Below are 13007 nucleotides of genomic sequence, written 5' to 3' on the forward strand. Positions count from 1 at the left end.
TCTTGCCTCACTGTTTCTTTGTGTGCTGATAACCAGAGATAATTCTTTTGTAATACTCAATCAGTATACATCACTTTAAGGTACAATTGTAACTCCACATAGAATCACATACAGTCACAGAAAAAATGATTAGACCACCCTTGTTCTCATCAATTTCTTGTTCAACTGAATGGCTTGTATGAGCGAGCCTTATGCCCCATACTCCCGCAGGACACCCCACAGAGCCCCTCGGGGGACACAGTCTTAGGCCTTCTCCAAATCCACAAAGCACATGTAGACTGGCAGGTCGAGCTCCCATGATCCCCTCAGCAGCTCTGCAAGAGTAAAGAGCAGATCCACTGCTCCATAACATAACCAGGATGGAATCTGCATTGTTCCTCTTGAATCTGAGGTTCAACAATTGGTCGAAGCCTCCTTTCCAGCACCCTAGAGTAAACTTTCTGGGGGAGACAGAGAAGTGTGATACCCTGGTAGTTGGCACACACTCTCTGGTCCCCCTTTTGAAAATGGGAACCACCACCCTGCTCTGTCACTCCACAGCACCGTACCCAATGCCCATATGACATTGCAGAGATGTGTCAGCCAAGCCAGTCAAACAATGTCCAGAGCCTTCAGCATCTCAGGGCAGATCTCATCCACACCTGGAGCCTTGCCACTGAGGAGCTTCTTAACTACCTCAGCTACCTCTGCCACAAAGACTCCCCCGTAGAGGACATGTTTAATGGGTTCAGGAGTTCCTCAAAGTGCTCTTTCCACCACCCAACAATGTCTCCAGTATGGGTCAACAGTGCTCCCCTCCCTGACTGTATACAGCCTGGGCAAAGCCCTGCCTCCCCTTCCTGAGGCGTCAAAGGGTTTGCCATAACTTTCTTGAGGCAAACTGAAAGTCCTTCTCCAACGCCTCTCTGAACTCTTCCCACATCCAAGTTTTTGCTTCCATGACTGCCACAGCTGCCATCCTTTTGGCTGACAGGTACCTTTCAGCTGCTTCAGGAGACCCCAAGGAAGCCAAGCCTGAAAGGCTTCCTTCTTCAGCCTGATGGCTTCCCTCACCACTGGTGTCCACCAATGGGTTTTGGGTTGCCACCGCGACAGGAACCAGTGACATTCAGGCCACAACTCCTAACAGCTGCTTCTGCAATGGAGACTTTGAACATGGACCACTCAGACTCCATGTCCCCAACCTCCCCCGCAATGATCAATTCAGTAACTTCTGTTACTGAGTTGTATTTCTAATAAAAATTCCTTAAAATTATGATTTTTTTTAAATATACCAAACTAAGGGTTGTAGTATGACCAGCAGGAGATAACTGATGGTTAGACAGAGTTAAACTTTTTTCTACAGTGCATAAGAGTGAAGTTACTGAATTTTATTACTCAAAAAAATCTTTAAAATTATATACAAAAATGAATATCAAATCAAGAGTTGTGGTATGTGGCTGAGCAGTGCGGTAGTGGTTAGCACTTTCGCCTTGCAGCAAGAAGATCCCCGGTTCAAATCCCGGGTTGGGCCTGGGATCTTTCTGCATGGAGTTTGCATGTTCTCCCTGTGCATGCGTGGGTTTTCTCCGGGTACTCCGGCTTCCTCCCACAGTCCAAAAACATGCTGAGGTTAATTGGTTACTCTAAATTGCCCGTAGGTGTGAATGTGAGAGTGATTGTGTGTCTGTGTATGTAGCCCTGTGACAGACTGGTGACCTGTCCAGGGTGTCCCCTGCCTTCACCCGAGTCAGCTGGGATAGACTCCAACACCCCCCATGACCCTAATGAGGATGAAGCGGTGTATAGAGGATGGATGGATGGATGGAGTTGTGGTATGACCAGCAGGAGTCACTTGATGGTTGCAGTGATTTTGGTGACATTACAGTGTATAAGAGTTAAGTCACTATTTGTGTTGTGTCTCTCTTCGCTGTTGCAGTGGTTTTGCGGTGGTCCCTGTGCATTTGTCATACAGCCAGCTGTGCATAGATACCAATAGCTTGAAAGAGAGCTACTTTTGATAAAGCTGGGCTCATAGCACATTGTCTCCCTAACAGCGATGGTAAGGAGGCATCGCTTATGTTTTGACAACCTATATCTAATGAGTTATTGATGCCAGAACCGAATCTGTGAATATCTTTCCAACTTTACTGGACTTCTAATCCTTTGCATGTGCAGTGCTGCTTATGACATGAAATGGCCTCTTATATACCCTGGGAATACAAATAAGTTTAAGCATGTCAAGTAGGACATGCAGTCTTATGTAATCAGCTGCATTTTTTGTCATGCTCATTGCATTCTTCAGGTAATATGCCTTTAGTGGTACCAGGCATTGAAATGAACAAGAAATTGAAGAAAACAAGGGTGGTCCAACAATGTTTTCCATGACAGTAGACCTCATATTCCAGTTTGTCCCAGTAATACAGAGTGCAAACCGTTATTTATACTAATGCCAATAACAGAAACTATAAGGAAATATGAGAATCATGAGTACATCACATAAATTGATGCTTCAGCAGTGTAACTAGTTTCCAGCTATTTGTTTTCCATCGGAACCAGCTGTCAGTGTGACCAGAAACTAAACTTTAGTGATGTGTCATATGTCAAACGTGGGTCGATGAGCCGATGCTTTGTAGCGAATCAGAAGAGTGGACTCCCAACTTTTTTAACGGAGTATGGAGTTTAACACTGTCCTCGCAGAAACCACGTTACTGGATCATAGGTTTAAAAAGCTTGCCTTCAGTAACAACAGAGCTGTTGACAAGGCATTTCAGAGAATAAGAGCAGCAGCAGAATGTCCCCGAGCAGCCTGACACCTCCACCATCAGAGGGCCAAATGGAGCAGGAACCACAGACTTCTGCAGTGTGGAGGCTCTTTGATGGAAGAGCTGCAGGAGATGCTGCAAGGAGAAATCCTACAGTTGATGCTGTAGTGGAAGGGAGATCATAAGGAGAGGAGCCCCTCACCCAACGAGCAAGTGACCCACTGAGCTGGAGGCAGGCCAAGTTCTCAGTCTGCCCCACCTGGTGAAGGTGATGGAGGAGAGACTGTGGCAACTTCTCTTCCATCTGAGAATCTTCTCAAAAACAGAGCAGACATTCACTGAAAGGAAAAATCATATCAGCCCATCCAAGCTCAGGTATCTGATATTTTCTGAAAGCCTACCTGCACTGAGGACATTTATACTGTTTGAACACCGAGTTTGGTTGTGTTTCTGTTCTGTGGGTTTGTGTGCGGTGTTCTGTTCATTTGTTTTTTGTTCATAGACATTTTGATTAAAATATTGAACAAACGTTAGAATGCTTGCTTTTGTAACAGAACAAATGCACAAAATGAGGCAATTATGAGGCTTCTCATAAAACGCTGAATGCAAAAAGTCTTATCAGTACACAAATCATTCACTTTTACCAGGTTAGACTAAAATATGAGGCTACAAATAATACATTAGGAGCCGTGTAGCTGCTGAAAGAGAGGGCTCTGCTTTGGGAACCGGCAAAACAACCTGCTCTTTTCAGAGAGCCTCCCCATCATATGCTCCTCATCACTACTAAACTTCTCCCCATTGCAGAAAAGATGGGGGCACAGAATGTTTTCTAATTTGTTCAAATATATCGCACCCGCTGGCCTATATCGTACTGAAAAACGCTCATTAAGTATGTAAACAGTTCAAATACAAACTGTAGAGTTTTCTGGGCTGTAGGAGCAGAAAATGGATGGACGAGCGGATTGTGTAGTCGATGGAGTTAAATTCCGGAAGATGGCGGCAGTGCAACGTAACAGCTGCAGTTAACTTTAAAAGCCGAAGAAGAAGAGAAGAGCACCGGAACAACGAAGAAGAGGACACCTTCAGTCAAGCAGTCTCATGTAATGTTGTGGAGAGGTGTACTGAAGCTAGTAACAGCTAAACAGTGTTAAATGTACTCCAACAAGTTTGGCCGCCTCATGCTGGGGCTGTGCAGCCGCAAACCGGCCGCTGTCAGCGGTGCGGTCCGGAGGGCGGCTGGTCGGAGCGGGTTCAGCTGGACTGCAGTGTGTCAACAGCGGACACTGTGGCTGCAGAGGAGCGACTTTCTGGAGATGGAGAAACGTGCCGTGATCCGTCAGACCGGGTTAGCCAAACCAACTGGGTGGTCATTCCTGCACTTAGCATGTAGCACTGTAGCTGAGATAGCTGGGGCTGGGAGCTTTAGCATCACTGAGGGTCAGATGTCTGTTAATGACAGCTGTTAGGTTACCTTGAAAGACTCCAAATGGTCCAGACACTTGAGGTAGTGTGAAGCAGGTAGTGGAGCCAAGGCTGGAGTCAGTCCTGAAATCTTTCCATTAGTCTGGGGTCATATTCAGTTACTTGAACTCTACACTATGTTTATTATTAAGGTCTCTGGTTCTGTTATACTGACTGTGTCTAAACTTTCATTTTCACCGTCGCAAATGTGGCAAGACATCAGACACATCTCTGAGCTGCCATTACAGTAATTACCACAGTTAAATTAATGCTTGGAGTCCCACTTTAACTGGACATTATTATCGTTGTAAAGTTATTATACTATTCATGATTAAATAGTTGCACTGCATTCCATTTTGTGGGTGTGTTTGATAAAATACACACACACGTGTCAAACAATTTTCAACAGTATTTTGTAAACAATTTCTGTTTTTGTCTTAAACAGTGTTTAAATAAACTCATCTTAGCTTGTAATCTGATTGAACTGACATATTATTTTACTTATGTGAAGTAGTTTAAGTGGTGTGCCTTATGGTTCAATAATTTAAAGTAACAATAATAAACATTATTAAGAAAGTACAATTTGCAACTGCACAATTTGTAGCTTTCAGTAAAATCCATCTCTCTTCAGCTTTTAAATTGACCATACAGATTTAGGATGAATAACAACACAAATTCCTTTCTAATCGTCTGGTCTGCTCAGTCATAGACCTAATCTGTTGGGAACGTTTTAGATTAGTAGATTGAGTTTGCGAATCCTCCTCCCCAAAAGTGGTTATAGAGTATCAGTCAGTGTCCAAAACCCAAGAAACAATCCTGTCCCCCAAAGTATTAAATTTATTCTAAAACAAAAGGGGAACAATAACAAAAATACACTTTTGATAAATAGTAAATGTTCTGAAGCTTTAATAATAGAGTAATGTACTAAACTGATTGTGAAAGCTGTTGTAGATCAGTGTTGTGTCCTGCTACATTACATGAATTATCTTTAATATGCATGCAGTGGTTAAACAAGCAGTCTAATTATTTCTAGTTTGTCCCCTGTTTGAAAATGTGACAGTTAGTCATGGCTGTTTTCCATTTCTGTGTGCAGTTCTCGGTCAGCCTCTCAAACCACAGTGGACCCCAGTGAGCTGAAGAGGTTCCAGTCACTGGCCAGCAAGTGGTGGGATGAACAGGGAGAATTTGCAGCTCTTCATGCCATGAATGACCTGAGGGTGCCTTTTATACGGTGTGTGCTTGTCCAAAATATGCATTTCAGTCGTCGCTATATTCATGCAAAGCCAAGATGTTGCAGCTAAGGAAATGCCAGCGAAGGTGATTGATTAGCAGAGCTGTCAACAAATGGTGTCAGGAAATCCAGCCTTGTGGTGTTTGAGAGCAAAGAACATTCAGAGATACATAGTAAAGGAAATAGAAAGTGACAGGGTCCCTCTAAACATCAGTACATTTTCAACCAACAGCGTCTTGGCTGCCCCGCCGCTGCATATGTGCATGTTTTTGGGGGAGCTGAGGCTGTTTTGATTGATAAGATCTGTTGTTGCGTCGCTCCACTGTAATCATGACAGTGCCCATCCAGCCCAGGGCCCATTACTACGCTCCCCTTCCCCCCCTGTGGTCCTGTTGGTGGTAGTGATGAGGATGTGTGTTTGTGGTGACAGTGTGACAGATCTGGTGTATGTCTAAGTGTGGCTGATTTGCCTGATAAGGCTCTGCCCTCAGGGTGTGTCTAAATGAGACGCAGCAGCACCGCTGCCACTGCTGCTGCTGGACCTTTTAGACTCTATACACTTCCTCCTGTTATGGTCCTAACTCATGGTGCTCATTGTTTCACTGAGGTCTGTTCAAATGTGCACTTGAGTTCAGTAATATTTCATTGTGGTATGAAAAGATTTTGTGTTATTGAAAGGTGCTGCAGTATTTCATGTTTGAATTATGTGAAATTTACAATGTGAATCAGCTAAACTGAAAAATGCTTTACCCGTGTTTTTACCCCTCAAAAAAAATCACCTAATAAAACAAGAAAAGCACTCAGAGAGCAGTACTCTGCCAGGCTGCTCAGTCACTGGATGATGTCTGACGGATGAACTCTTTAAAAAAATTATGGCAGAAATCACAGCAACATAGAATGTGCCCATTTAATATAGATGTACCCACAAACACAATGACCTTCCTCTGAGCACAGGCGTGTGTTCTGCATGTGTACGTTATGTACAGACACCGAATCATGTGACCTAAATATGTAGCAGACGGCGGGAATTGATGGGACTCAGAAACACCCCCACAATTTAATCAGTTGTTCCTTGGATCATTTCTGATGGATAAGTCCTGATAAGTCCTCAGAGGTGGATTTGTAGTAGGATCACAATCAGCTGATGTAGTGTTCACTGGTTGTCATGGTTACAGTGAGGCCGTGCTGCTATCTGGCAATGATACAGAAACCTTTAACAAATCTTTGGATCCAGACTATAAGCTGCATCACTGCCAAAATGTAATCAGGTGGTTCTTGAGTCATTTCTGACCTTCCCTGAGAATTTCTTGCGAATTCATTAGTCTGTTTTTTAGTAATGCCTCTAACAGATGGACAGACAGACAGCGATCGTCACAGAACTCCACTGAGACTTCCCTCGTTGGCAGAGTAACAACATGGAAACATTTCTTACAAAATTTGGAATATTCATGCATTTTTCTTATTGTTTTGTTTTTATTGTATTTGTCAGTTTTTGCTATTTTTATCTCTTTGTACAGCACTTTGAAAGTGCTTCATAAATACATTTATTATTATTATTACAGTGAATTAATAGGAGCATTACAAAGTGTTCTTCATTTCCATCATGGTTTCATTTTAAAATGCTCATTATCAGTAACTAATTTTATGCTGTGGTCATTTCCTAATAAGATTCTCTAAAGGGCAAAAACAACATGCAGAGATCTTTATTTACATTTTGGAAAGCTATGGTTTTAATAATGGAAGTAGTTGTTTCACAGAGTCTGACTTTTCATTTGTATTGATCCTACACTTATTAAAGGTAATTCAACTTCACTGATTAATTTCTCTGTTCTCTATTGACCACTGAAATTTGTATTTTTATTTAGAACAACAGCTCTGAAGTAGTTCACTCATTTTTCAGTTCCATCACCTAAAGCACAACAAGCTACAGTAATCCTGTGATGTCTGAAGGTGTATAGTGCTGAACAACAGTTTAATATACTGGAACAGAGCAGTAATACAGGGCAGCGTTTTGACGGCAACACAACATTTAAACTGTGTCATAGAGATGATGAAGAAATGAGCAGCTGTGTTGCTGCTCATGTGGGTAATGCCAAGAAAAGACAAATATTTACCAATATGTGTGCCATTCATACTGACGTCTGTGCTCTTAATAATCAGTTTTAATTTTTATCCATTGAAACTCTGATGTGAAACCATTTAAGACACTGTTCCATACACTTAGCTTGCACTTCTTGTTTTTGCTAAATGAAAGAGAATTTCTGCTTTTTCCCTACAGTAATTTCTAAAGTTAAAATCGGTTTTCTCACCACCGTGACAGCTCAATCACGCCTAATAATCATTTATCATGTAGTGATAGCTTGACGTTCCACACAGACGGCGTTTTAGTTGCTTTTGTTCTCCTTTTTCTGCTTTGCGGTGGCATGAAGAGGTGGATGCATGATTGCTCTTGTACTCTGGCAGAGCTGTAATGAGAATGATGCATATCCACATCTGGGCCTGTTCTGCATGTTTCTTGCCTGAGGCGCACAGCTGTCAGACACTGTGTGAGGGAAGGAAGGAAGTAATGTATAGAGGAAGGAAGAAGCAGAGCGTAATTCATGGTTGTTAGCTGCTGATGTTGTTGCTCGAGGCGATATGAAGGATGTTTAAAAAACATGTAAATGCCCAGAAACATCTTTCTGCTATGGAGGTTTAGAATCTCATATCTTCCCATGATCTTTTCAGTTTAAGTGTTAAGTCTGTGACCAGCATATTGCATGTATATGTTGGAGAGTATGAGGGAAAATGTGGAGGTGGGAGAGACAGTTTGATTTAAAATTGTGACTGCTCATTTACCTGTACAGGGATAATCTGCTGAATGTGCACAGAGCACGTCATCCTGGGAAACCACTCGCAGGACTGAGAATCCTGGATGTCGGCTGTGGAGGAGGCCTGCTCACCGAGGTAAAACTGTGTGCATGTGTGTGCGTCTTTTGGGAAAAAGACACAAACACAGTGAGGACAAGGACACACAAAAAAAGTGCTTTTCCTACATATTATCTGTCCACTCCCAATTGTTTCAATTGCTGCCTCTCACGTCACATTGAGCGTTTTCTTTCTGTTGCACAGTAAATCTGCGCCTTCAGTGTGTTCTAGTGCCAGTCTGCTCACATGCACACGTAGCAATGCCTGGAAAAACATTTCAACGTCAGCCCGGTGCCCGTTCTCTTTTGATGTGACTGGTCGCGGTGTGGTGGATCGGACAGTCGGTCGTTTACGGTTGTTTATCTGTTTGTTAGCGTTGATAGCTGGCCAGCCAGGATGGAGCTTTCATCTGAACTGAGGACATACCAGCTGTGCAGTGTGATCTGGGAAGACAAAATCAGGTCCTGTATTTATATGGCTCTGTCACACAGGCTGTCGTATTCAGACACACACTCACACAGTAAAAATGCCAAAAAGTGTCTGTTAGGATTGTGATTGTTATTTTGTGTCTGGGTGTCCTGTCGCTGCAAGTCCCTCCATCAGAAGGGATCGTCTGTGGGAGGACGGATATCAGCCTCTGGGCAAGCAAACAGCTCTCCACACAGACTGGTGTGTTTAGGTTTGTCCAGAGGAGGGCAGTGTGGCTCCAAACCACTGATTAGTGAATAATACCAGAGCTAAATAGGTTTTTATCATTTCACTGAGTGAGGACAGTTTGGGGAAATCTCCTGAGACATTGAAACATTTCTGCTGCAGTTTTTTCAGCTTTTATGTAACAGCACAAATACAAGGCTTGTGCTGGTTCCAGGAACCATGACCTTGTTCTAACATATAATCCGTGATTTGCATCTTGAGGCCAAAACACGGTATGTTCATGAAAACTATCTGAGTGGGTAGCTCATCAGTTTTAAGTCTCAGTGCAAGCATGCATTTGTGTGTATGAGTCATTTTTGCCAAATATAGCCTCAGTAGCTAATGGTGGGAAAATGAAAAAACCTGATTTTATGATTTGGTTCATTGTTGAAGTAATTAAAATGCTCAGATATGTGTTACGATCACATGTTTTTATTATGAGATGTTGACAGTACTTTGGTTCAACAGTTGATCCTGGGATGTATTTTAATCACAATAATGTGTTTTAAATGTGAGATTACCTGTGATTGTCAAAGAAAAACCTGTAGGTATGCTGCAGTAATCAGTAAAAGAGGAAGATGTGAGACTAACATCCAAGTCACAGCATCTTTATCACAGGAGCTAACATGTAGTCTGAGGACCAGCAGCATAATCATTCAGTCTGTTTTTTGTTAAATTTAATCAATGTATTGTGGATTTTATTTTGGCATTTTGCATGTTCGATATCTGCTCGCTCCTCTGGTACTGTTTTATGGAGTATGCTTTTCAGTTTGACCTGCTTATCTCCGTGCTTTGTTTAGTTTTTTAGTTAACACTGAGCCTCGTAGATGTCGTCATGATTCTCCTCTGTCTCCTCTCTGCTTGTCCTTCACCAGCCCCTGGGTCGGCTTGGAGCTAACGTGTTGGGTATAGATCCAGTTGAAAACAGCATCAGCACCGCCCAGCTGCATTCCTCCTACGACCCGGACCTTCGTGACCAGGTGTCCTACCAGGTGTGCACCCTGGAGGACCTGTCAGGTGAAGAGGAGGGAGGAACGGAGGGGCAGGGAGCGGCTCAGTTCGATGCTGTTGTTGCATCTGAGGTCGTGGAACATCTGGCCGACCTGGAAACGTTCGCCTTCTGCTGCAGCAGTGTGCTGAAGGTGTGTCATGTCATGTGTGTGTTTGTGTTCTTTGGCCACATATTCCTGCATCGATACAAGATGTGTGTAGATCTGAGCGCCTCTTAATGTGGTGGCTCTCGCAGCATGTGTTCTTATGTGTGGAGTTTGTACTGAACGTTGAAAAGCTTCAGTGAAAGCTGTGCATCAATGCTGCGGCCAGAGGACTGTAATCTCCTAGGTCAGTAGGCCAGAGGAGGAAAACGGCCTAATCTTCACAGAACGCCTCTGCATTTGACCGGACCGAATGCCTGACCAGACTCTCTCTCTGTCTGGCCCAAGTCTCTCCTCTGCTCTTTTACAGAAAAAAACATTAGAATGTGCTGCTGCAGGGCTCATTTTCAGAGCTTTTAATGTGAATTCTCATATTGTTTGGATTCATTCTGTGGAAAAGCTGCATTCTTGCACTTTCATTTTCTGTATCTCCTTCTTCTTCCCCTCCAGTTCAAATTCTTAACCTTGACCGAGTTCAACCTTGAGCTTTGGCTCTGTTAGCTCCTGGTCTTATGGGGTGGATTCTGTCACTGAACGCTTTAAATCCATTCTATAAATACCCTTCTGACCCGGGATCAGTCCACCTCCCTCATTGTAATCAAACATGTTTAAAGAACAATAATGCACTAAAACCATTTTCATTTTCTGTGTGCAGCCAGGAGGCTCACTGTTCATCACAACTATAAATAAAACCAGCCTGTCGTATGCGCTGGGGATCGTCGTAGCCGAGCAGATCCTACGCATCGTTCCCAGTGGGACGCATGACTGGGAGAAGTTCATCAGTCCAGAAGAGCTGGAGCGCCTCCTGGAGTCCAGTAAGTCAGTCTGAGTTCCACATGATGAACAGAAAGTGTTTTATAATGAGGCTGTGTTTTGTCTCTTTTTTGGAAAATGAATTACACCCAAAGTACAGGTACTCTGTGTTAATCTTACATTGGTAAAGTCAGGCAGAAACTTATTTACAATATCATAATATGTGTATTAACATGATATCAGTGATGTGTTTTTTATATATTACAATTATCATAAGTACAAGTATATTATGACAATTATACTTATTGTTTTTAGTTTGCAAATCTTTGTTCTACAAGAAACCTGGACATGTGAAGGAAAAAAGCTGTGTGTTTTCCACCCTCTTTTAACAGTTCTGTAATATAACGGATGATTCCAAAAAGTAAAAGGACAGTTTGTGAAACTGTTCATAAAGTTTTTACTTAGTCACCCATTTAGGAAGGCTCGATCTTCTGGTTCAGTCAACACAAAGTTTTTACTAAATTGATATTTAATCTGGGCTGCACAGTGGATCCGTGGGTAGTTCTGTCACCTTGCAGCAAGAAGATCCCCGGTTCACATCCAGGGCTTCCTGGGCTCTTCCTGCATGGAGTTTGTATGTTCTCTCTGTGCATGTGTGGCTTTTCTCCAGGTTCTCCAGCTTCCTCCCACAGTCCAAAAATATGCTGAGGTTAATCTGTGATTATAAACTGTCTGTAGGTGTGAATGTGAGTGTGATTGTTTGTCTCTATGTGTAGCCCTGTGACAGACTGTTACCTGTCCAGGTGTCCCGTCTTCACCCTCAGTTAGCTGGGATAGACTCCTGTGACCCTGATGAGGATTTAAACGGGGTATAGATGATGGATGATATTTAATTAATGATACGTTTGTGGGAATCTTTTTCTGTACATTGAGGCTTGAGTGCTCTCAATCAATCAGAGTTTATTTATTTATGCTTTATGTAATTCAGCTTCAGAGGCAGTTTGATCACTTGCAGTGCTAGAAAAATATCTGCAAATATAAATATATAATACATTGAATCTAAATGTTTGCCATGCCCTTTCTTCTCCATCAGATGGTTTCTCGGTGCAGTCTGTCCAGGGGATGCTGTACAACCCGCTATCAGGAGGCTGGAGCTGGACGAACAGCACTGCCATCAACTACGCCCTCCATGCAGTCAAACTGAAAGATCCAGCCGAGGACAGCAGCCCCCACCCAGAGGACCATGCTGCAGCCGCTCACAGCTGAGACATACAGTGAAAATAACAATTCAAGTTTCCAAAGCGTGGAGCTGTGATGCAACATATAAGACTGAGTTTATTCAAGGGAAGGACAAACAGCCTCCAGACGGAATTAGAGATGTGCCACGCTCACAATAAGATTGCACTATGCTGTTGGAGGGTTTGATAGTTGTTTAGTGTTTGATAAGCTGTGCTAGTCGTCTGTACATCTGTAGTTCTGTCATTCGGTAGCAGAGCTGAGCCACACAGCTCCACTGTGAGCAAACATCGTTCTGCTCCGCTTGGTTTGGTTTGCTCAATGTTTTGCAGGTTGCCATTAAAGCTGACCTTTCCTCAGTTAAAAATCTCATTTTATTTGATGCTGGATGCTAACAGAAAATGTGATTTTCCATTTTTAAAAGCCTGGATAAGTTGTGTCCACGCATGAGAGCGGACAGTCGCTTCCTCTGGGATTTTTCTGGGTCTCATGTGGAGTATTATATAATGCAGATCTCTCCCTGTGGCGGAGAAGAAGTCAGACCATGTTCTTAAATAGAGCCTGTGAAATGCATGCAGATGCCACATTTTTCCTCTTTTGCAGCGGTTATCTGAACACTAGAGGTGCTACTGCAGGAATAAGACTCATCTCATGGGGGACATAATCCACTGTATTAAACTGCTGATTAGAATCCTGCCTGGGTTTAATTAGGCGACATGGTTAAACTCTGACTTCCCCGTTATTTCACACGTGTCTGCTGTGGACCGTTTTATTCCCACACCACATCAGCTGTCTACAACAACAAACCCTCCTGCTGTAATGCGCGTC

At 43.0% G+C, this 13007-nt stretch overlaps 1 protein-coding gene across 1 annotated transcript; it reads left to right on the plus strand.

The window, feature by feature from the left end:
- The first annotated feature begins 3715 nt into the window (after positions 1 to 3715).
- coq3 (coenzyme Q3 methyltransferase) lies at positions 3716 to 12546 on the plus strand. The gene is made up of 6 exons (XM_022204837.2): positions 3716 to 4089; positions 5299 to 5436; positions 8283 to 8382; positions 9912 to 10178; positions 10846 to 11005; positions 12037 to 12546. The coding sequence occupies exons 1-6, from the start codon at positions 3896 to 3898 to the stop codon at positions 12207 to 12209; spliced, it is 1032 nt and encodes a 343-aa protein (XP_022060529.2). The 5' UTR covers positions 3716 to 3895; the 3' UTR covers positions 12210 to 12546.
- Positions 12547 to 13007: the final 461 nt, after the last annotated feature.

The sequence above is a fragment of the Acanthochromis polyacanthus genome, chromosome 12 (assembly GCF_021347895.1).
Source record: "Acanthochromis polyacanthus isolate Apoly-LR-REF ecotype Palm Island chromosome 12, KAUST_Apoly_ChrSc, whole genome shotgun sequence".
Lineage (NCBI taxonomy): Eukaryota > Metazoa > Chordata > Actinopteri > Pomacentridae > Acanthochromis > Acanthochromis polyacanthus.